Source organism: Podarcis filfolensis, assembly GCF_964270895.1.
Source record: "Podarcis filfolensis genome assembly, chromosome: 3".
NCBI classification, from domain to species: domain Eukaryota; kingdom Metazoa; phylum Chordata; class Lepidosauria; order Squamata; family Lacertidae; genus Podarcis; species Podarcis filfolensis.
In genome coordinates, this window is record NC_139606.1 from 119,309,582 (window position 1) to 119,334,139 (window position 24,558).

At 48.8% G+C, this 24,558-nt stretch overlaps 1 protein-coding gene across 1 annotated transcript in view; it reads right to left on the reverse strand.

The window, feature by feature from the left end:
• EPHX2 (epoxide hydrolase 2) overlaps positions 1-24,558 on the reverse strand; it is a 102,263-nt gene that overhangs the window by 7,217 nt on the left and 70,488 nt on the right. The window contains exons 13-17 of the mRNA XM_083605234.1: positions 17,592-17,666; positions 9,259-9,307; positions 3,865-3,967; positions 2,020-2,089; positions 1,292-1,372 (exon numbers count right to left, since the gene is read on the reverse strand). Of these exons, the coding sequence (XP_083461360.1) occupies positions 1,292-1,372; positions 2,020-2,089; positions 3,865-3,967; positions 9,259-9,307; positions 17,592-17,666 (378 nt within the window). The remainder of the gene's footprint in view (positions 1-1,291; positions 1,373-2,019; positions 2,090-3,864; positions 3,968-9,258; positions 9,308-17,591; positions 17,667-24,558) is intronic.

Below are 24,558 nucleotides of genomic sequence, written 5' to 3' on the forward strand. Positions count from 1 at the left end.
TAATACTAAATACCTACTAAAAGCGTATTCGTTCAGACAAGCCTGTCCGGATACTTAGAAAGTAGGTGTGAGTTTTAATCAGTTTTCAGTCCGTTGTTATTTTAGCTTTCTGAAAGTCCTAGATTGTTGTTCGTTTCTCTTAGTGATCATTTTATTCCTTTATCTTTTTTTTGTAAACCGCTTTGAGGTTTTTGTTACAATCGAGCGGTGTATAAATTTTACGAAATTATGAAATAAGAAAGTAAGTTGCGGGGAGAGGTGCTATTTGACTGGCAAGCAAGCGATGAGGCAGCCTGGGGGTCACGCCTGTCACTGCCCCCTTTCAGGGCAGCTGCACCAGTCAGAACCGTGGTCCTTCTCCCTCCTTTCATCACCCTGCACTGGCTTCGCTGGAGCCATTTCCGTTTTCTTCCTCGGCTTCTTAACCGAGGAGCACTGCACTGCCCTCCCAGCTTCCAATTGCCGCTGCCGACCCCTCTCCGCTCGTGATCTCTCGCCACGGAGAAGCCATCCATGGTTTTAACCTTTAAAGCCCTATACGGCCTAGGACCCTCGTACCTACAGGACTGCCTCTCCTGGCATGTCCCACAGAGGACCTTACAGTCTTCAAACAAAAACATCTTGGAGATCCCAGGCCACAGGGAGGTTAGGCTGGCCTCAGCCAGAGCCAGAGCCAGGGCTTTTTTGCCTGTGGCCCCGATCTGGTGGAACACTCTGTCACAAGAGACTAGGGCCCTGCGGGACTTGACATCTTTCCGCAGGGCCTGCAAGACAAAGCTGTTCCACCAGGCCTTTGGCCAAGGCACAGTCTGACCCCCTCCTTCTGTAATCCTCACAGAACTCTAGCCCAATGGTTGCCATTAATTTGATTTGGACTGAATTTATAATGAATTGATTTTGGAATGCTGTATTCTTTTACTGTTGTTAGCTGCTCTGAGCCTGGCTTTGGCTGGGAAGGGCGGGATATAAATATTTATTATTATTATTATTATTTAGGGCTACAGAAGATCAAACGAACTGGAAGCCGCTACAGATGGCAAGAGGAAGGGGCATTGTGTGGTTCAACGCCTTTGACTTCATTTGAGCTCAGTTTCGAATAACTTCGGCAGCTGACTTTTGTCTTTCGCGGACAGCCCCACGTAAAGAGCACTACAGCAATCCAACCCAGGAGGCCACAAAACAGAAAGGATGTTCCAAAAGGACGGCTCGGCTCCAGCAACCTGCAACTCCTGTGCATCTGCGGGCAAACATCACCCAACTGTTGCAGAGGCTGACAGCACTAGTCACTCACCCATTCTTCCATGCCTTTGCTCAGTTTCGGGGACAGGACTACGTCCCCCCCAGCAGTGACCATCAAAGCAGGAACTCTGATCTGTAGATTCAAAGATGCAAAAGGAAGGGAGGCCAGTTTGAAGCAGTGATTAGCCAGGCATGATTTTACGTGTTGCAGAAATGGGCAGGGGAGAGTTGGCTTGTGTGCAGCTGCCAAACCCCTTGGGAGATGCAGTCTTCCCCCCACCCCAATATTTTGGGTTATACGGTGGAAATTCCAGAGTAGCGGATGTGCTTTCTGGGTTTGTTACGTGGTGCCTTAAAAGACTAATAGGTTGTTTGGGGGGAATAAGGTTTTGTGGACAGGAACGGCCCGCTCTGTCAGATGCATGAAGTATTATCCTCAAATAGTAAACACACAAGAGGGATTTTGGCCAAGAAATCTAAGAGACAGATTTTAGCTGTGAAAATGATTTAGGAGAGCAACTCCCTCCTTGTTTTTCATGTGCGTTTTCCTCTCCTGAATGGAAGGCTGCCCGTGCCAACTTGCTCGCTCAAGACTTGTGCCAACCTGGTGCCCTCCAGCTGCTGAAGGGCACCAGGTTGGCAAAATCTGTGCTTGAGATTAACCTTTTGATGAAGATCTACTGCATTTGGCCACTAGAGGTTTACGGTGACCTTTTGGAGCTTTGTTCCAGGGCAAGAGGGTGGGGAAATCAAGGAAGTCACTTCTTCTCCATCCCTTACCTTCCAGCTCCTTGCACGGGATCCCCAGCGCACGTTCGCCTGCATGTTTCGGTACCAGTTCAGTGGTCCTCTGAAAGAGGCGAAGGGGAGAAGAGAAGGAGGCTCATAAGAGGCCAGTCACAGAATCATAGAGTTGGAAGGGACCCCAAAGACCATCCGGTTCAACCCCTTGCAGTGTGCGAACCACCGCAAAAGAATCAGAAATCCTTGAGCCCCACAGAGCCCCATCACATGCAATGCCTGTTGGGATACTGCCGGGGAGACGAGGGCATCAGGCAGGCCCCCAGCTGGCTCCAGCCACCGGCCGGCAGCCGGACAATCACCGGTCTCCCTTGGAACAGCATCAATCAGCGACACGAGCCTCAGATACATTTAGAGACCCGTGCACGCTCTGTCAGCAGAGTGAATAAATCTTCTCACAGCAGAAGAGGCAGACAGAGAAATGTGTAAGCATATTTACAGCTTTTATTCAGCAGCAGGAACAAAGGAAAAAACATATCTGCTTCCCTTCGTCTCCAGCAAAACAGCAAAAGCTCTATACAAACGGAAGTTCCCAGCAGATCTGTGCTGAAAGTAAACAGGCATGTGGCACACAACAGTCATGCCTGTACTCTTTTACGGTGGAACGGAACTATATCCTAACAATACTGGCGCTCCAAAGTACAAGCTGTATTGCAGTCCTTGCGCAACGATATTGCCGTCAAACCCAGGGCTGTCTTAAGCATATGCGGCGCTGGGGTGCAAAGATCCACCCATCGCCCCCCAGTTGCCCAGTCCCAGGCGTGCAGGAGGGCGGAGCCAGCCAGCAGCCTCAGCGTCTCGCTGGCTCGGTCGCCCCCGAACTCGCGGCACAGAGCTGACCACAGCAGAAGAGCCCAACGCAACGCTCCGTCCAATGGGTGGGCTCAACTCTCGGGCCCCGGACTCTCGGCCTGGCGCCTCTGAGAGCCTGGCGCCCAGGTGCCCAACACCCCTAGAGACTATGGGTCAGATGGCCCTGGTCAAACCAACAATTCACATTGTGCCAGACAGGCACATGAAGGGGCTGAGGGTCACAGAGCTTTCCTTTAAATTTGCTAGAGAGAACCTTGTGAGATGGCTTCCTTTGCCTTGGCAGGAAGCTGTAACACTACATCCTTCCTTCCTGCCTGGTCAGCCTCTTCTTTCTTCATCATGCTTCCGAGCTGGCCCCACATGCATGTCCGAGCTCTGCTGCTCACAGAACTCTCTCTGCAGCTCAGACACTATTTTTGAACATACAGTGGTACCTTGGTTACCAAACTTAATCCATTTCGAGAGTCCGTTCGACTCCCGGAACTGTTCGAAAACCAAGGGGCAACTTCCAATTTGCTGCAGGAGCTTCCTGCACTCAATCGGAAGATGCAGAAGGCACATCGGATGTTCGGCTTCCGAAAGACGTTTGCAAACTGGAACACTTACTTCCGGGTTTTCAGCGTTTGGGAGCTGATTTGTTCGGGAGCCAAGCCGTTTGACAACCAAGGTACCACTGTATATTTTGTACTACTTCAAGACTTGGATTATGTAAGTAAATACTACTTTTATTTCTTCACAAAACAATGGGAGTGTGATTGCTATTTTTAAGGGGGAGAAAACAGGTAATACCAGGAAAACACAGTCTGTCTTAAAGCATCTTGGATTATTGTTGCTAGATGGTTAAGTCAACCTTGTCTTAGCTCCCAAGTTTAAGATGCAAAGGATGGTACTCTGCTGATCTCACAAGGAAGGATAAGAACTAAACAATAAATCCTCTCCTACTGTCTAAATCTATTCCTACATAAATGAGAGCCAAAGTTACTCCTGCTTCATCCCCTCCCTGCCACTCACCTAAATCCAGATTTTTGAAACTGTTGGAGATAGTACTGCAGCACAGGCTCTGGCAGGAGAGAACTTGAGGGTGCGTCTTCGGAAAGTCCTTTCAGCAGTCCTCCTGTGGTGCAAATGAAGGAAGATTGGAATGAAAGTAATGCTTTCGTGGCCATAATTAATTGCAAAAGGCGGGGCCTGAGCAAAAAATGGCACTTCCAGACAGTCGCTATTTTGTGGGTGGGATTTATAAGAGCGTAAGAGGTGTTGGTTTCTGTGTGTTTCCACTGTGCAATGCTCTTGGAGTCACAAGACTCTGTTTACATTCCAGGGATTCCAGACTGTTGGAAGTCTCATGGAAGACAGGAGACGGATGTGATGTTACTGGTTTCCTGTTCCTTTGTTTTTCAGTTGCTCTCTGCTTTCACAGAGAGAGCATGTTTATTTCTTTTCTGTCTGCATAGCGAGAAATAAAAGTCTTTGCAATGTAGCTCTTCAATCTCGTCACTTCTGCCGCTTTGAAACTCTGCTGAATGGGGAACATGCCTGGAGGCTTATCAGAGGCTCAGGTTGTTAATTATCGTCGGAGGCGATTCCGAAGGACTCGGCCGGAGGAGGAGTAGCTTGGTCGTAGTGAATGCAAGTCCAACAAGAGGAGCCTGTTGGACCAGGCCAATGGCCTAGAGCAGTGTTCCCCAACCTTGGGCCTCCAGCTGTTTTTGGACTACAATTCCCATCATCCTTGACCACTGGTCTTGCTAGCGAGGGATGATGGGAGTTGTAGTCCAAAATCAGCTGGAGGCCCAAGGTTGGGGAACACTGGCCTAGAGTGTCCAGTATCCTGCTCTCACAGTGGCCACCGAGATGCTTCTTCTGGGAAACCAGCAAGCAGGATTCAAACCCAAGAGCCCTCTCCCCTCTTATGCTCTCTGGCAACTGGCATTTGGAAGCACTGTTGCCTTCAACTGTGGAGGCGCCGCATAGCCATCACGGCTGGCAGCCATTGACAGCCCTCTCCTCTATGAATTCATCTCATCTTCTTTTAAAGCTCTAAACGACCTCTGCCCAGCAGACCTGAAGAAGCGTCTCCACCCCCATCGTCCAGCTCAGACACTGAGGTCCAGCTCCAAGGGCCTTCTGGCGGTTCCCTCACTGCGAGAAATGAGCTTACAGGGAACGAGGCAGAGGGCCTTCTTGGTGGTGGTGCTCGCTCTGTGGAACACCCTCCCAGCAGATGTCAAGGAGATAAACAATTATCTGACTTTTAGAAGACATCTGACGGCAGCCCTGTATAGAGAAGTTTTTAATGTTTGATGTTTTATTGCGTTTTTAATATTCTGTTGGGAGCTGCCGAGAGTGGCTGGGGAAACCCAGCCAGATGCATGGGGTATAAATAAATCATCATCATCATCATCATCATCATCTAGGTTCGTGGCCATCTTTGCCTTCTGTGGGATTGAGTTCCGTAATTTAACTATGCGCTGCATGAATATGTCCTTTAAAAAAACACAAAAAGTATTTCCTAAATCTCCTGACAGTCAGCTTCATCAGATGTTCCCAAATTCTAGTGCTATGAGAGAGGGCGTCTCTCTAGCCGTGCCATGTATCATTTTCTAAAATTCTATCTCACTCACCTTTTCTCTAAACTAAAAAATCTCAAATGCTACAACGTTCCTTCAGAGGAGAGTTGCTCCATCCTCTTATGGTTTTGGTTGCCCTTTTCTGATTCAATCACATATAAACAACAGATTCAGGCTGCATAATTAGAATTGACTGGAGGGTCTTGCACAAGAAACCCACTTTCCCTAGAGATTGGGCTTTGCAGTAATGGAGAAACGCCCTGGGATAAGACTTGCTTGAGGCAATGGCATATAACCTCCCCACAAACAAATCGGAATGCATGCTCATTAAACAACCAACAACATCTAATCTCCCTGCTAACAAATCAGGCTGAATACTCAACAAGCAGATCATCTAGAAGCACCCAAAGTTTCTGCACAGCAAATACCTTTGCACAAGGAGCCTCTCTCTCGGTTCCTACACTTCATTTGCATCCGTCTGCAAACCATCAAGCGTGGCGCGACATGCCAACTGTTTTCTCTCCCCTGAATAATTCTCAAATCACACTCTGCAAATGTGTGATTTGAGATCTAAGGCATTGTGTCAGCGCAAAGCAGGCCACGCTCTGGGATCACCGGAACAGACAAAGGAGATACAGTCAACACTTGCAAGGGCTGGAACAGACTCTCCCACCAGGAGTTTAAATTCACTGAACACCTGTACTTGTTGAGCAGGAAAATTAAGTTGGGAACTCACAAGCTGAAAGCGCCCCTATGTTGTTGAGGAAGAACGGAATGGGGTCCAGTTAGTCAGCTGCGATCACTGCCTAATTTGCTTAGATTGAGCATGTCGCTACTGTTATTTAATGTTATTCATGAAGGTTGGCAGTTCGAATCCTCACAATGGGACGAGCTCCCATTGTTCGGTCCCTGCTCCTACCCACCTAGCAGTTCGAAAGCATGTCAAACTACAAGTAGATAAATAGGTACCACTCCTGCGGGAAGATAAACAGCGTTTCTGTGTGCTGCTCTGGTTCGCCAGAAGCGGCTTAGTCATGCTGGCCGCATGACCCGGAAGCTGTCTGCAGACAAATGCTGGCTCCCTTGGCCAATAAAGAGAGATGAGCGCCGCAACCCCAGAGTCGTCCGAGACTGGACTTAACGGTCAGGGGTCCCTTTACCTTTTTAATGCCCAACCTGTTAGGGCCATACCCTAAAAGCTAGTACAGTGGTACCATGGTTCTCAAACGCCTTGGTAGTCAAACAACTTGGAACCCAAACACTGCAAACCCAGAAGTAAGTGTTCCGGTTTGCGAACTTGTTCTGGAAGCTGAACGTGCTCCGTTTTGAGTGTTACGCTTCCATTTTAAGTGTTACACTGAGGCCTGTCTGTTTTTGCTATTTATTTTGCCACTTTGTTTTTGCGGCTTTTTTTGTTTGGTTTTTGTCATTGATTGATTGATTGTGTGACTACAGTACAATGTTTATTGCTTTCATTTTATGGATCAATCAGTGGTCTCGTTAGATAGTAAGATTCAAGTTAAATTGTTGTTTTAGGGATTGTTCTTAAAAGTCTGGAACGGAGGAATCCATTTTGCATTACTTTCTATGGGAAAGCCCGTCTTGGTTTTGGAACGCTTTGGACTTCTGGAACGGATTAAGTTTGAGAACGAAGGTACAAGTGTAAGAACAAAACCCAACCAATAATCCGTCCTCCCACAACACATTTAAAAGGGCACTGGATGTCAATCAGCCTGGTTATAGAGGAATGTTTTGGCCTGGTGCCTAAAGGTGCATAATGAAGGTGCCAAGGGGAGCTTCCCTGGGGGGAGCATCCCACAAGCGGGGAGCCACTGCAGAAAAGGCCCCGTTCTTGTCCTGCCATCCTCCAGACCTCTCATGAAGGAGGCCCTCAGAGAATGATCTCAGGGTCCGGGTCAGTTCATATGGGGAGCGGCAGTCCTTAAGTTTTTGCGGTCTTGACCCTTTTATGGCTTTATAGGTCAAAACCAGCCCTTTGAACTGGGACCAGAAACTATCCGGCAGCCAGATGTTCGCAAACCTTGGCTTGTGCCCTTTTAAAATGTGTTTTTTGTGGGGGTGGGGTGGGGCTGGCTGTTGGGTTGTTGTTTTTGTTTTTATTAGGTTAAGGTTACCAGATTTTTTTCAAAGAATCCGGGGACACTTTTTTTTTTTGAAAAGAGAAAAAAAGTTATTATTATTATTAAATTAAAAAGTTATCTCTTCTGTGGTCTCCTCTGTCGCACGGCCTTCCTCTGGGCCCTGGCCTGCCCTCTCGGAGTGCTAGCTACTGTGGAGTAGGCTCGGGCCGGGCCTGGGCTCAGCCAAGTGTCCTTGCCCTCCTGGTGCTCTCCTACCTCTCCATCTCGGCGGCAGCGGCAGTGGCGCGACACGTTCAGGGCTCCCCCTTTTTTTCTTCTTTCTCTTTCTGTCTCTTCCTTCTCCTCTCCTTCTTCCTGCATCAGCTCCAGGGTTTTCCTGGCCCTGGTGCGTCGCTGGGCAGTCGACCGGGTGCTCTTGCTCCCGGCTCGATTTGGGTCGCGGGGGGTGGGTGGGTGTGTCAGCGGTTCCCCCTGTTGACGCGCCGGGCGTCCCCGGTTCCCCCTCGGCAGCAGCAGTCTCAGCAGCCTGGAGCCAGTCTGGTAGCGCAGTTGGCTCTGGCTGGCTTCAGGAGCTGTTCGCTGCCGTGGCGCCCACCATTTTGCCTCGCTGGAAGTCCCCATATGATGTGTCTTGTGCCGTTGAACCAATCACGCAACGTTCTTTCCCTACTAATAAATCTACAACACTTAAAATATAAGTCCGGGGACATCAAATGAAATCCGGGGACATACCGTTGACGGATTTTGTCCGGGGACAAATCTGTAAATCCGGGGACTGTCCCCGGGAAACGGGGACATCTGGTAACCATATATTAGGTATTTTGTGGTTTTTATATCTTGATTTTATTCTGTGAACCACCCTGAGACCCGTGGTTCAATTAATGATAATAATGATTATAACGATAATAATGATAATAAACAACGTGCAAGAGGAGCCAGCTGCAACAGTCATTAAGGGGTCACCCTTTGGGTGCCATAGGCACTTGGCAAGTTTCTTATTTTGTCTGCCCTGAATCTCCCACCGCACAGTCCGATTCGGACTCGGAGGCTGAACCTGAGGGATCCCAGCCTGCACAGGATTCCCCGCCTCCAGAACCAGCTGAGCCAGGGCTGGGGCCTGAGCCTGATGGGTCCTCACCTGTGCTTGATCCATAGGTGCAGACACCAGCTGAGTCTGCTCTGGCTCCTGAGGTGATGGAGGAACCATTGCCTGCAGGTGCTCCACTCTCAGCCCCGTCAAAGGAAGCTGAGGTTGCCTCTGGGTCCGGTAACCCTCCATCCTCTCCTGAGCTGCAGAGGCTCAGGGCAGAGAGGCGGAGGGAACTAAGTTCCTGCAGGAGGAGTGCTCGCCTCCAGGCCAGGAGAGGCGAGTCACCTGTGGACTGGGGCCGCCCTATGCCTCGGGGCAGATAAAAGCCAGCCAGCCCCAGTCCCAGGTTGCGGGAGCAACATTGTTGGTAGCCAGTTCTTGCCTGAACCCTGTTCTGCTGGAGCTCCTGACCTCACCTGACTCCATGCCTTGGATCCAGCTTCAGCTTTGACGGACAGCCTCCATACTGCACCCTCGACCTGGACTCGGACCTCGCCTCACAGTTAACCCACGGGACCAGCACATGATGAGGGAGGGAGCAAAAGGTTTTCCTTCTCCCCTGTTGCACCCCACGCCCAAATGCATGCACCCCATATCACGTGGGAACTGCTGTAGCGCCTGCCCGGCTGCTGTGTTCTCTCACCTCGCTCCCGGCATTTCCTGACATCAAGCGAAGGGCCGTTTATCTTGTCCTGCAAGGAAAGCGTTTTGAATGATCAGAAGTCAAGCCAGTAGGCTGGTGGTGGTGAAGAGGCAAAGAGGTGAGGTGGAGAGGAGCTGGGAAAGAGATCTGCTAGAACAGGGGTCAGCAACATTTTTCGGCTGTGGGCTGGTCCACTGTCCCTCAGACCTTGTGGGGGGCCGGACTTTATTTTGGGGGGAAGAATTGAATGAATTCCTATGTTCCACAAATAACCCAGAGATGCATTTTAAATAAAAGGACACATTCTACTCATGTAAAAACACCAGGCAGGCCCCACAAATAAGCCAGAGATGCATTTTAAATAAAAGGACACTTCTAATCGTGTAAAAACGATTCCTGGACTGTCCATGGGTCGGAATTAGAAGGCGATTGGGCCGCATATGGCCCCCGGGCCTTAGGTTGCCTACCCCTGTGCTAGAGTCAGAACTGATGGGCCACTTAGCTCAGCATTCTCAAGAGAAAGTCAAAAAAATAAATGAATCTGAGCAAACGTAACCCAGCTTTTAAGCCACGGAAGGCTGGATATTTCAGCCCAAATAAAAATGAGACAATGATATGTTTAGATTAAAGGAGTAAAGTGGAAAGCACAACATTATCTAGGAATGTTATAAAGAGATAAAAATTCAAAATCTAAAGAGTGCAAGGATCATACAGAATTTAAAAATAAGGAAGTTGTGGTGTAGTGGAGGGAAGTCAAGGTGATGTGAGGGGAATGGGGGGGGGAGGATTTGTGTTTGTGTAAATAATAGCGTATTTTTGTGTGGTTCTGTTTTGGTAGAATGTACTTTTTCTTTTTCGTATTAATAAAATTCAATAAATTTTTTAAAGAAAATGGGGGGGGGGGGGAATGATACAGGTTCGGCCAAATCTGCACGATGCAATTCAGTTTCTGCAGTCATGTGGAGGGGCAAAGCCCATGCAGCTGGACAAAAAGAGGACTTTGAGAATTCTGAAAGTGTGGAGAAAGAGATATATGTTGTTCCTGAGGAGAAGGAAGGAGGAGCTGTAACCTTGCAAATGACAAAGGAGAGCCAGAGGCCTGACATCATGCTCAAAAAGGGAAACAAAAAATCAAACCAAAGGCCTGACAGGATGATTACAAAGGAAAATAAGTACTGGATGATGAAATTCTGGTTTAAATTGGTGAAGGAAGAATGGAGAGATTCCTTTGTGTGGAGACCTGAAGATCTATGGATTACAAATTTGATTAAAGTGGAAGCTGGAGTCTTGGTGACAATTGGACTTTTGGACCTTGCTTTTAAGTATGGAGGTCTGGCTGGAAGAAATTTGGACTTTATTGAGACAGAGCTCCTCCGAAATTTGGAGTTTAATATTAAGGACTATCAAAAAAACCAGCAGAGAGGAACTGAGAGAGAATTAAGAGCCTCGGACGTGAGATCTCCAGGCTGATAGAAGATTAAAACTGGACATTTGTTGGGGATCGAAACCGGGAAAGGGGGTGGTGGGGTTTGAGAATCCAAAGGGTGTATAATTATGATCTGTCTTTTTTTTTTGTTTGGTTATTAATATGAAAATTGGGAAATTCGTGGAATGGAATCAGGGTCAACTTTAGGAAAAAGATTTGTGTATTGAGGTACAAATATTGATGTTTATAAGTTAAAATAAGTTTTTAAAAAATGAATTAAATATAAAAAGGTTAAAAATTGGGGATAAGAACTTGTTGAACAAACAACTTGAATTGGAATGCAAGAAGGGGAAGTGTGGGGAAGTCTGGGAAATATGGTAATGAAAATATGGAATTTTATGTGTTTTTAAATTTTTCCTTTTTTATTTTTTTTGTATTTTTTTGTTTTTTTTATTTCTTTTGTATTGAATTTGAAAATCCTAATAAATATTTCATTAAAAAAAAAAAAACAAAGTCTGACGGAGCCCCCTCCATTCTGTATCAGCCCTGGAGGTCGTAAGGCACTGCCCACCATTCAACTAAACTCGCCCATTAAACTGGAGATGCAAGGAGGTCGAGGGAATGTTTCTTCATATGCGGTGGACTTGTAAAAGGGCAAAAGAGTATTGGGAAATGATCCATAATGAATTGAAAAAAATGTTTTAAAGTACTTTTCCAAAAAAAACCCCAACAACCCCAGAGTCCTTTCTGTTGGGGATAATTCACACAGAAATTCCCAGGTGTCAAAAAAGGTTATTTATGTATGCCACTACTGTGCCTGTGTTTTGTTGGCCCCAAAATGGAAAACGAGCAAGGTCCCAACTAAAGAAGAATGGCAAACTTAAGCTGACGGAATATGCGCAGCTTGCAGACTTAACATAAGAGAAGAAGAAGAACATACATTTAAAGAAGATTAGAAAATGTTTGCTGAATATATTGGAAATAATTGTGTACAGCTGAAAGCACTGGTGGCATTAAGATAAATTCAACCGTGTAAATAAGTTTTGAGGGATGTGTCAGGGAACTGTCATCTGAGACGAAGGAGGTGAAAGGGCTCATGGAGGGTGAGAGAGACCACTCAGCGGAGGAGGGGACCAGCAGGGGGAGAAGTGGAGTTCCAAGGGAAAGTGAGTCGGAGGGAGGGCTCAGAGACACTTCAAGCGAGAACAGTGGGGAGGTTTCAGGACCTCCCGTAGGGACACCCACTCCTCGGCGGAAACTGTCACGCCGAGAGTCCAGAAGACGCGTTTCCGTTAAGGAGCTTTTATGCTGGAAGAAGTTCCGTAAACGCCCACTGTCCGATTCAACGAGCGATTGATGGAGCCATGCTTAAGGAGCTCCATCACAGACAGAGGTTTGGGGACTTAGCCAAACTCTGAGGGATCAGGATTTTACGCACAAGCAGCTCACCATCCCATCACAGCAATCGGACAGTCCCTGAAAGCAGCTTGTGCAGAGAGGCATCATGAGCAACCCAGCCGGAGCCGGAGGAGCAGCAGGAGCTGGAGAAAGTCCAAGTCTGGAAGAAAGGTACAGAGTGTTGGAACTCCAGCTAGCAATGCAAACGGCGAGGCTAGAAGAAAGGAGGGCGCAGGATGCAGAAAAGGCAAAAGGCGCTACACTAGCAATAAAGATGCCAGGAATGGTGCAGAAGTTTGGGGGGGACCCCAGGAACTACCAAGCCTTTAGGACAGAGATGCAGTATGCTCTCGAACTGCAGTTTAACGACTTTCCCGATGAGGCATCGCGAGTGGCGTTTGTGATTGGCCATCTCGAAGGGGGGGCGAGAGACTGGGTGAGGCCCCTGATGGCAGGGAATAGTGACATGCTGAAGGACGCGAGGAAGTTTTTTCGCGCCATGGATTTGATGTTTTCCAGCGAGATTGAACAGGGACTGGTGCGCAGGCAATTGATGGCTTGCAAACAGGGGAGCCGATCGGTTCGTGAGTACTGGACTGAGTTTACAATGTTGATACATAAATTGGGGTGGGACTTATCGGCGGAACCCATTCAAATGCTCTTTGAAGAGGGGCTTTCTTCGGCGGTGAAAGACGAACTTTCCCGGGCGCCCAGGGCGGAGTCTATGGACCAGCTGACCAAATCAGCGCTGACCATTGGAGCGCGCCAGGAGGCAAGAGCCTTGGAGAAGCGGGAGGGGAAAGGAGAGCGTTGGAGGGATTTCCGCATTCCAGAGATTCCAGAACCAAGTTTCCCGCCCGGAGAGCCGATGGAAGTTGGAACAGCGCGCGCGCGCGCAGTTTCAAATCCCAGTGAAGGGAGGAAGAAGGAGGGAAAGAGCGCCAAGAAATGTTATCTCTGCCAGCAGCCAGGTCACTTTGCCAGAGTCTGCCCGCAAAGAAAGGAATGGCAAGGGATGGCTGGAGCTGTTGGGGGGAAGGAGGAGGAAGTCCAGGAGCCAGTAAAAGCCAACGCCTGTCTGCCACGGTCAGGGCACTGCAGACAGGCCAAGGAGCAGTAAAAGTGCCCACTCCGGAACCTCCAAGACCAGCCCTAGTAATAGAGGTGTTGCTAGAGCTGGCAAACGGATACCCACTAAAGACCAAAGCGCTGTTGGACTCAGGCAGCTCCTGTAATTTTATGAGCAAGGAGTTTGCAGCTGAACACCAGATACAGACACTCCCTTTAAGCAACCCCCTGCAGGTCACCACGATCGATGGGAGGGAGCTGTTGGGGGGAGAAGTTAGCCTACAGACCGTCCCAATGGTTATGAGGGTGGCAAGGCACACCGAAAGGATAGCGTTCAATGTAGCCACCCTGGGAGGGGCGCCAGTCATTTTGGGAATGAGCTGGCTAGCGTTGCATGACCCGCTAGTGGGCTGGCATCAGAGAGTGGTCTCCTTTGGGTCAGCACATTGCCTGGAACACTGCAAAGAGGGGAAGGTGCCAGAAGGGGCAAAAGCCTCCCTAGCAGGGACGGAAGTGGCGGACAAAGGGAAGGTGCCCAAACAATACGCTGACCTGAGCAAGGTCTTCAGCGAAAGGGAAGCAGATAAACTACCACCGCATAGAGACTTTGACTGCCAAATTAACCTGGTCCCTGGGGCCCAGCTCCCCGTGGGCAAGCTGTACGCCATGTCAGACAGGGAAATGCAGGAGTTGAGGGAGTTTATTGACAAAAACCTGAAGAGAGGTTTCATCAGAGAGTCCAGAGCGGTGGGGGGCAGCCCAGTGTTTTTTGTGGACAAAAAAAACACGGATAAACCGAGATTGGTCGTGGACTACCGGCGGCTGAATGCCGTGTCAGAACCAGTGACTTTCCCCATGCCCAGGATTGATGACATTTTGACCAGGGTGAGGAAGGGAAAGATATTCACGAAACTGGACCTGAGAGGAGCGTACAACCTGATACGAATAAAGAAGGGGGATGAATGGAAGACAACGATGTTCACCCCCCTAGGGGCTTTCGAATATCTTGTTATGCCCTTTGGATTACAAGCAGGCTCCGCCTGTTTTCAATCGCTCATGAACCATGTACTGGGACCTTTGCTCTACAAGAATTGCGTGGCATTCCTCGATGACGTGCTGATATATTCAGAGAATGAGGAGCAGCATGTAAAGGATGTCAGGGAAGTGCTGAGCCAGCTGCAAGCAAACCAGTTGTGGGTGAAATTGGAGAAGTGTCAGTTCCACACCAAGGAGGTGGAATTCCTGGGGTACCGCCTATCAGACAAGGGATTAGCCATGGATCCAGGCAAGGTCCAGGCGGTGCTGGAATGGAAGACACCGAAAACGAAAAAAGATGTGCAAAGGTTCTTAGGGTTTGGGAACTTTTACCGTAAATTCATCAAGAACTTTGCCCACTTAACGGCTCCCATCACGGACTGTCTAAGCAGCAAGAAGAAATTCGTTTGGACGGCGGAGGCGGAGCACGCTTTTGAGGAATTGAAAAAGGCATTCGCTTCGGAAGAACAGCTCCTGCATGTGGATTTACAAAAACCCATGAGAGTGGAAACTGATGCCTCAGACCGGGCGGTGGGGGCGGTGCTGCTTCAGCCAGGGAGCAATGAGTCGGAATGGAGACCGTGTGCCTTCTTTTCGCGTAAGCTGAACAAATCCGAGAGGAACTACACGGTATATGACCGAGAACTACTCGCCATTCACGAAGCGTTCCGGAGATGGAGACACTTACTAATTGGCGCACAGCATAAGGTGCAAGTGTGTACGGACCACAAGAATTTGGAGTATTGGAGAACGGCACGAGTGCTCAACCAACGACAAGTGAGATGGGCCCAGGAGTTCTCCAAATTCCATTTTGAAATCTGCTATGTGCCAGGTCCAGAAAACATCAGAGCGGACGCTCTCTCTCGCAAACCTGAATATTTGGAGGGGGAGGGAGCGCCAGAAGAGAGACATATTATCCCAGAGGACCACTGGGTGTGTGGTGCGGCCTGGGTGGGGCAAAGAGAACTGGTAGAGGGAACGGTAAATGATGAGTACGCCCAGGATAAGCTCAGAGGTTTAAGGAGAGAGGGAGAAGACCCCGGAGGTTTTGAAGAAAGAAACGGGGCATTGTATTACAAAGGGGCGCTATATATACCCGAAGGGGAATTGAGGGGGAGAGTACTCAAATAGCTGCACGACAATCCCACAGCGGGGCATTTTGGGCAACACAAGACCATGTGGTTGGTGACCAGGGAGTTTTGGTGGCCCAAGGTGAGGGAGGATGTACGGGAGTATGTGAGAAGGTGTGACCAATGCCAGAGAGCCAAAGGAGAAAGGCGGGCACCAGCGGGGTTATTAGAACCGTTACCCACACCAGAACGACCGTGGGAGGCGGTGTCGATAGATTTTATGACTGATCTGCCCAAATCCCAGGGGAAAACCGCCATACTAGTCGTAGTAGACCAGTTAACTAAGATGGGTCACTTTGTAGCTTGCTCACATGCAGTCACGGCGGAAGAGACAGCGAAATTGTTTGTAGAACATATTTTTAGGCTGCATGGCGCCCCCTTGAGGCTGGTTTCCGACAGAGGGAAACAGTTCACGTCCAGATTCTGGAGGAAGCTTATGAGCTTGTTGCACGTAGAGGTCAACTTTTCGACTGCCAGGCACCCTGAGACCAATGGGCAGGCGGAGAGGGCAAACGGTATCCTTCAACAATACCTGAGGTGTTATGTCAATGACAGAGAAAACGATTGGGTCGAAAAGTTGGCACTAGCGGAATTTGCTTACAATAATGCAGAGAATGTGTCCACCGGGATGAGCCCCTTTTTGGCTAATTATGGGTGCCACCCCAGGGCGTTTCCAGGGGAAGGAGGAGAGAGATGGAGTGTTCCGGCCGCTGAACCTTTTGTAGAAGAAATGGAAGCGATCCATCGTCAACTCCAACACAACTTAGAAAGGGCCAAAGAAGAATATAAGAGGCAGGCAGACAAGAGCAGAAGGGAAGGTGAAACAATTAGGGTGGGGAGTCGGGTCTGGCTATCTACCCAAGGATTGCCGTTCAAGGGGGGTTGCAAGAAATTGAGACCCAAAAGATTGGGACCATTTGAGGTCATACAACAGGTCAACCCAGTGGCTTTCAGACTCCGGTTACCGAACCACATGAAACTGCACCCAGTATTCCACAGGTCATTACTGTCACCATACAGGGGGGAAGGTGAAGGGGTATCCACACGGGGGCCAGCCATAGAAGAAAGGGAAAGCCGCAACTATGTGGCGGAAATCATCGACTCCAGGTGGAAGGGTAATCAGGTGGAGTATTTGGTCGCGTGGGAAGGGGAACCGGAGTCGGAAAACACCTGGGTGAAGGCAGAGGAGGTCCATGACGAGATCTTGATCGAAACGTTCCACCAAAGGTTCCCCAGGAAACCTCAGCCAGTAGCGAGGTTCCGGAGGGAGTACTTTGGCACCACCGACGATGAGGAGGAACTGGAGGGATTCAGGGAATCGGAGTTGGAAGGAGGTACAGACTCCGAGGAGGAGGAGTACTTGGAAACCGGAAACAGCAAAAGGTGGAGGGAAGTGTTCGAAACTTCGGAAGATGAGGGAGGTTCCTTCAGGGGTTTTGCTCCCTCGCCTCCCGCAGAGGAGTGGAGGGAAGGGGGTGAAGGGGGCCCTGGAGGGGAGGTGGATGTCAGGGAACTGTCATCTGAGACGAAGGAGGTGAAAGGGCTCATGGAGGGTGAGAGAGACCACTCAGCGGAGGAGGGGACCAGCAGGGGGAGAAGTGGAGTTCCAAGGGAAAGTGAGTCGGAGGGAGGGCTCAGAGACACTTCAAGCGAGAACAGTGGGGAGGTTTCAGGACCTCCCGTAGGGACACCCACTCCTCGGCGGAAACTGTCACGCCGAGAGTCCAGAAGACGCGTTTCCGTTAAGGAGCTTTTATGCTGGAAGAAGTTCCGTAAACGCCCACTGTCCGATTCAACGAGCGATTGATGGAGCCATGCTTAAGGAGCTCCATCACAGACAGAGGTTTGGGGACTTAGCCAAACTCTGAGGGATCAGGATTTTACGCACAAGCAGCTCACCATCCCATCACAGGATGTAATAATGGGATACTGAATGGTTTCGTCTATGTTAAATATTCAGGGATTTATGGTATGCAAAATGAACCACGGAAAGAGAAGAAGGGAAGTCACTGATATTGCAAGGATGTTTAAATGAGTATTTAAAATTGTAAAACAGAAAATCTAATATAAATTATGAAAATAAACTAAACCCTCCACGTCCACAAGGACTTCTGCAACACATTCGGCCTTCCCTTGCTCTCCTGCACACACACAAAGTACAAACAGCATCAAATTCAGCAGGAGGGAGAACCTGAGCCCAGACGTAAATAGCAGTGCCTCTGACATCCCAGGACATCCTCTCCTGCCCCAACACCCCACATGCAGGAGACACCAACCTCCTTCCGGATCGACCGGATCATGAACTTCAGGGTCCTGCTGATGTCCTTCTCCAGTTCAGCCTCCGCAACTCCCTGCAGAGGAAAAAGGTGAAACATTGAAGTGTGGATGCAAGACATGACAGGAGGCACCGTAGGAGAAAGAATATCTCTCTTGGCTACAACCAGGCACTGGTTATTTATTAGAGTATTGTCACATGTCACTCCTATCTCGGGGAGAGTTCAGGGGTGCTGGGAGTTTAGCCAGGTCCGGTTTGCTTGAAGTCAGCGGAGACTGAGGTGTCTTTAGGATATGTGGTTTTACGATACGATACGATAATCTTTATTGTCATTGTCCCATACAGGACAACGAAATTGAAAAAAAATCCACATCAGACCTTCAAAAACAAGCCTGCTATCCCAGCTATCCCAGCCTGGTTAGCCCCCTAAAAACTCTGATACCCCATAATTAAATACAATATACTCCCATAGAAACTACCTTAAAGGTAAAGGGACCACTGACTGTTAGGTCCAGTCGTGGCCAACTCTGGGGTTGCAGCGCTCATCTCGCTTTATTGGCTGAGGGAGCCGGCGTACAGCTTCCGGGTCATGTGGCCAGCATGACTAAGCCGCTTCTGACGAACCAGAGCAGGGCACGGAAATGCTGTTTACCTTCCCGCCGGAGCAGTACCTATTTATCTACTTGCACTTTGACGTGCTTTCGAACTGCTAGGTTGGCAGGAGCAGGGACCGAGCAACGGGAGCTCACCCCATCGTGGGGATTCGAACCACCGACCTTCCGATCAGCAAGCCTTAGGCTCTGTGGTTTAACCCACGGCGCCACCCATGCCCCTAGAAACTATCAACCCGCCGCATTTGCAACCCGCAGTGCTGTGTCTGTACACCCACGGGTCGCAATTCGGTGCATCTGCGCATAGCACGATTTAGTGTTTCTGCGCATGCGTGAGCGCCGAAACCCAGAAGTAACCCGTTCCGGTACTTCTGGGTTTGGCGCTGTGTGCAACCCGAAAATGCGCAACCTGAAGCATCTGTAACCCGAGGTATGACTGTATATTTAATTGCAACATTCTGTCTATAAGACGCCCCTCAATTTTAAAATTTTAAAAAATGGGGAAAAAATATCGTCTTATACACGGGAAAATGTGGCATATATCAATTTCTGGCTTTTGGCAGTCAATCATGCCTATTCAGATGGTAGCTGCTTCCACTGCTCTACCTCAGAAGGTGGCAGAGGTATCTCGTTCATTGGAGGTTCTCAAGCAGAGGTTGGGTGGCCACAGATGCTTTAGCTGAGATGCCTGCATTACAGGGGGTTGGATTGGATGACCTCTGGGGTCCCCCTTCCAACTCTACGATCCTATGATTCTCTGAAAGTCCAACTAAGTGCCTGCATTAAGGACCTGCGTCTCCTATCAGCACCATCCACTCTCTTTGCCTCCTCGCCTCTTGCCAGTAGGAAGGGCTGGCAGGGCCCCCTGTTTGAACAGCAACAGGCTCTGTGGCCGCTCGCTTGAGCTTTGTACAGCTGCCGCCTGAGAAAAAGGGGGCAGTTTGTCTTCCTGTAATTTAAAGTGCTCTGTTGATTCTATTTTGTTTAAGCAAACATGGAGCAAAGGAAACAAAAGAGGGGAAACATGCATTTCCAGAGAGGCAAATGTCTCCACAAGGCAGCCCAGAAGTCAACAGAGCTCCACTTTTCAGTCTGTCTCTCACACAGGAGATGCTTCTGTTTTCAAGGCAAGAGAGCGCCGCAAGTCTGGCCTCATTTTGCATGTCATTTTGGGAAAATGCAATATTTCCGTGGGGTGTGGGGAGGTTTGTGAACAGGTGCCTTCTCTCTCTCCCCACCCCTCCACAAAAGGGCCTTCAAAAACTTTTTTTTCTGAGCTATGCAGTTCTGAAAATTTGCAAGCGTTTGGTAACATGGAAAAGCGGAACCAGAACTCTGGGACCATCCAAAGGAGCCTGTTGGAATGTTCAGAACAGATGAAAGATAAAAGAAAGTCTTTTTTCACACATCACACAGTTCAACTATGGAACTTGCTGACACAGGAGCACCAAGCTTAGATGGGCGTTGGAAACCGCCCTGTGGTCTATTGGTTATATGAATATACCATATTTTTCACTCCATAAGATGCACTTAAAAAGTAAGGGGAAATGTCTGTGCGTCTTATGGAGTGACTGCGTGGTCCCTGGAGCCGAATTACCCAGGGGCGAAAAGCAGATCGTGCTTCTTCTTTTTTTTAGAAAGATGGAAGGGGGTGTTGAAACAAAGCTGCTGAGCAGCTGATCGGCAAGTGATCGGAAGGAGATAAGGGACTCTAGCGATAAAGGAGGCTGCCTGGGAGCGGGGAGGTAAAGACAGCGAACTTGCAAGGAGAGGAGACAGTAATACTAAAACAAGCAATGAGGAGAGAAATTAGAAGAAAAGGAGGAACAAAAAACTGCTCCAGCTAAGGAAAAGACACTAAGGCAAACAAGAGGGAAGGGGGTGTTGAAAGGAAACAGCTGATCGGTAAGCGATTGGGAGGAAGATAAGGGACTCTAGCGATAAAGGAGGCTGCCTGGGAGGGGGGAGGTAAAAGCACATGGATCCTCAGGATTTTTGCATTGGATCACCCCAAATTCACCATCAGATCACATAGCATGTCCAAAATGCCGCCACCAAAAAAAATCACCCACCCACTGTTGCGTGGGGCCGCAATGGCTCAAAAACGTGGTTACAAAGCACGGATCCACATGGATCCTCAGGATTTTTGCATTGGGTTACCTCAAACTCACCGTCAAATCACATGTCTGTGGCCACAGCATGAACCACAAAAATCATACATCCACTGTTTCGTTCGGAATATTTTTTTTCTTGCTTTCCTCCTCTAAAAACTAGGTGCGTCTTATGGAGCGAAAAATATGGTAATCAAGATAAATAAATAAATGGCTCTACAAGAGGATAAGAGAAGACTGTGGAGGAGAGGCTCCTAGCCAGTGCTACTTTTCTATAAAAAGAGGTGCTGGAACGCACCATGAACCCTTGTTCTCTTAAAATGGCAATGGCGCCGGCCTGAAAGGTGCCAGAACTGAGTTCCTGCTGGAAAAAAAGCCCAGCTCCTGGCCAGGATGGCTCTGCTCTGCCTCCATTGCCCGAGGCAAGGATGCCTCTGAATCTCAGTTGCTGGAAACCGCCGGAGGGGAGAAGGTTCTCGTGCTCAAATCCTGCTTGCTAGTTTCCCATGGAGTCATCCGGGTGGACACTGTGAGAACAGGATGCAGGAATAGATGGACCACTGGCATGATGCAGCAGGCTCTTCTTACAGTCTTAGGCTCAGTTGCCACCCCTGGGCTCTCAGACCCCAAGTTTCCAGAGATCCGGCAGCCCTGCAAAGGTCTGCAAATTCTGCCCCTGTGCTTCTTTGCGTGTGCTGTTCGAAACAGACTGAGCTCCTGGCCCAGAGACCTCAGACTGAACCAACAGCAGCATTCTGTACAAGACACCTTGCTGAAGATCCAGGTATTTTACATTCAGAGTGTTCCCTTTATCTACCGAACATGTTAAAGAAAGGATTAAAGTCGGTTTAATGCAGTTTGCTTTTAAAGAACTGGTTAATGACAACACTGAAAGGAAAAAGGGGGGACACACACACACAAAGCACCCTCCTGACATTTGAGATAACCAGGAAATCAATAAAAGTCAGATGGTGCCAGGAGCAGATTTTATAGCCCCTCATCACTCTGGGTTGACAGCGCCAGTCGGCTCCAATTTCCAATTGCCTGAATGCGGCTGGATTGTCATCCACTCTCTGTTCTCGGTGAATGATGGGTTCTTTCCTTGCAAAGCTAAATTGGATTACTGCTGTAGACTAGCCCAGCTGTGATTCAGAGCCCAGCCTCAGCACTAATTCTTCCCAACCCCACAAGCCAAACTGCTGATGAGGTGGGATTGCTGGCCATATAGAGCTTGGATGGGCACCGGGGAGCAGGAAAGAATTCTTCATGGCCGTGGCCAGATCTACCAGCTTTGCTTCTTGAGACACACACTTGCCAGCCCAGGAGATTTTTCTTCCCTCAATGCTGGCCAGATGAGCCAAGATTACTTGCCCCACTGCAGGCATGCTGGGGAGCAAAACTGTGGAAAAGGAGCCCTGCTTTTATTAGGGCGAAGGGGGTCCATCCAGTCCGTTCCTGCGTTGTATTTATTGTTTATGACTAATTTTGCTAGGTTTGTAAATGTGTGGGGGGTTTTCATGTTGTAACCTGCCCTGAGTGCTCACTGGAAGGACAGATCCTGAAGCTGAGGCTCCAAGACTTTGACCACCTCATGAGAAGAGAAGACGCCCTGGAAAAGACCCTGATGTTGGGAAAGATGGAGGGCACAAGGAGAAGGGGACGACAGAGGACGAGATGGTGGGACAGTGTTCTCGAAGCTACGAACATGTGTTTGACCAAAGTGCGGGAGGCAGTGGAAGACAGGAGTGCCTGGCGTGCTCTGGTCCAGGGGGTCACGAAGAGTCGGACACGACTAAACGACTAAACAACAACAACAACAACCTGCCTTGAGCAAGGTTTTAACTATAGAAAGGTGGCATACAGATAAAATTATGTATGTCTTTTTTTCTACTTTGGCGATCCCTCGTAGCCGAGTAATATTGTCTCCCATGAATACAGTTTTAACAGTGAGTCTGTAAGTGACTGTGGAGGCCAATTCTGGATCCACACGTCCTTCCACAGTGGGGATGTATGTTTCTAGGTGGGAGTAGATCATGGTGAGGGTTCGTCAAATGTGCCTTCCTCTTAGCATGTTTCTCCCTTTCATTGTGAGTTTGTGTTTCTTCAAAGTTAATGACGCCTTTGGTAGAAGGTATTCTCCAACTGCGGGAGGCAGTGGAAGACAGGAGTGCCTGGCATGCTCTGGTCCATGGGGTCACGAAGAGTCGGACACGACTAAACGACTAAACAACAACAATAATTCTCCAACTGGAGTGCTCACAGGCCAGTGTTTCCCAGTTGTTGGTGTTTATGCTACATTTTTAAAGTTTTGCCTTGAGAGAGGCTTTAAACCTCTTTTGCTGTCCACCAGTATTTCACTTTCCATTCTTAAGGTAGGAATAGAGTCGTTGCTTCAGAAGATGATAATCAGGCATCCAAACAACACGATCAGTCCAATGAAATTGATGTTGAAGAATCATTGCTTCGACACTGGGGGTCTTTGCTTCTTCTAGTACACTGCCATTAAGTTTGCCTGCCTTCCCAAGTGATGTGTAAAAATTTTTGAGGACACCATTGATGGAATCTTTCGAGGAGTTGGAGATGGCGTTTATAAGTGGTCCATGTTTCACAAGCATAGTTGTGTAGTACAGTAGCTTTGTAAACAAGCATTTTGGTTTCCGTGTGAATGTCCTGGTTCTCAAATGCTCTGTGCTTCAATAGGGAGAAAGCTGCACTCACAGAGCTCAGGCGATGCTGGATTTCAGCATCAGTGTTGGCCCTTGTGGAAAGATAACTGCCTAGGTAGGAAAAATGATCGACATTTTCCAACGTTACACCATTAAGTTGGATTTGTGGCACCGCGGAGGAGTTGTTTGGTGCTTGTTGGTGCAGCACTTTGGTTTCTTGGATATTGAGCGACAGGCCGATTATATATGTACAGTGGTATCTCGGGTTAAGAACTTGATTTGTTCTGGAGGTCTGTTCTTAACCTGAAACTGTTCTTAACCTGAAGCACCACTTTAGCTAATGGGGCCTTCTGCTGCCGCCGCGCCGCTGCCACATGATTTCTGTTCTCATCTGAAGCAAAGTTCTTAACCCAAGGTACTATTTCTGGGTTAGCGGAGTCTGTAACCTGAAGCGTCAGTAATCTGAAGCATCTGTAACCTGAGGTACCACTGTATGTACATATCTAGCTGGACACTAAGGGAAAAAAGATGGTGAACTAGGCAGGATTTTTCTCTAGTACCCCCATCCAGAGCAAGTGGCGATATTTATTATTATTGATGTTGTGGATGTGGGGGGCGGGGTCAGTCTGGATGATGCCCCGAGTGCCTTCCCATTCTTGGGGTCCTACACCCTGGGTGTAGTGGCATCTAAGAGAGGAGGTTGCTTCTCAGACAAGCTTCTTCGTAAGAGAACAACCTTAGCTGCCTGCTTGAGTCTCCTCGTCAGCATCCCCAAAAGAATGAACTAGGTGGAAAGAGCTATCACTAAGAGATGGGGCCCTCCAGGCAAATTGGGGGGGGGGGGGAGCTTTCCAACATCCCGCTTACTTAGCTTTGAGGTGAGAGAACAAGAGCCTGAGTTTTGGGGTGTGAGCTGATCTGGAAGCAGACTGGAAGCTGAGACACAGAAACCTGCTTGCTCTGCACTGAGACCAAAGCCGCTGCTATAGGAGAAGGAATTGCTTCTCTATTTTGGCTTTGTTGTTGTTGTTTAGTAGTGTCCGCCTCTTCGTGACCCCCTGGACCAGAGCACGCCAGGCACTCCTGTCTTCCACTGCCTCCCGCAGTTTGGTCAAACTCATGTTTGTAGCTTCGAGAACACTGTCCCATCATCTCGTCCTCCGTCGTCCCATTCTCCTTGTGCCCTCCATCTTTCCCAACATCAGGGTCTTTTCCAGGGAGTCTTCTCTTCTCATGAGGTGGCCAAAGTCTTGGAGCCTCAGCTTCAGGATCTGTCCTTCCAGGGAGCACTCAGGGCTGATTTCCTTCAGAATGGATACATTTGATCTTCTTGCAGTCCATGGGACTCTCAAGAGTCTCCTCCAGCACCATAATTCAAAAGCATCAGTTCTTCGGCGATCAGCCTTCTTTATGGTCCAGCTCTCACTTCCATACATTACTACTGGGAAAACCATAGCTTTAACTATACGGACCTTACTTTTTCTGTTTGGAGGTAGCAAAGTGGGTGAAAGGAGAAACAAACCAGAAGCGGAAGTTGGGGGAAGCCTAGGAGGGGAGGGAGGGAGGAATACATAGTAAAT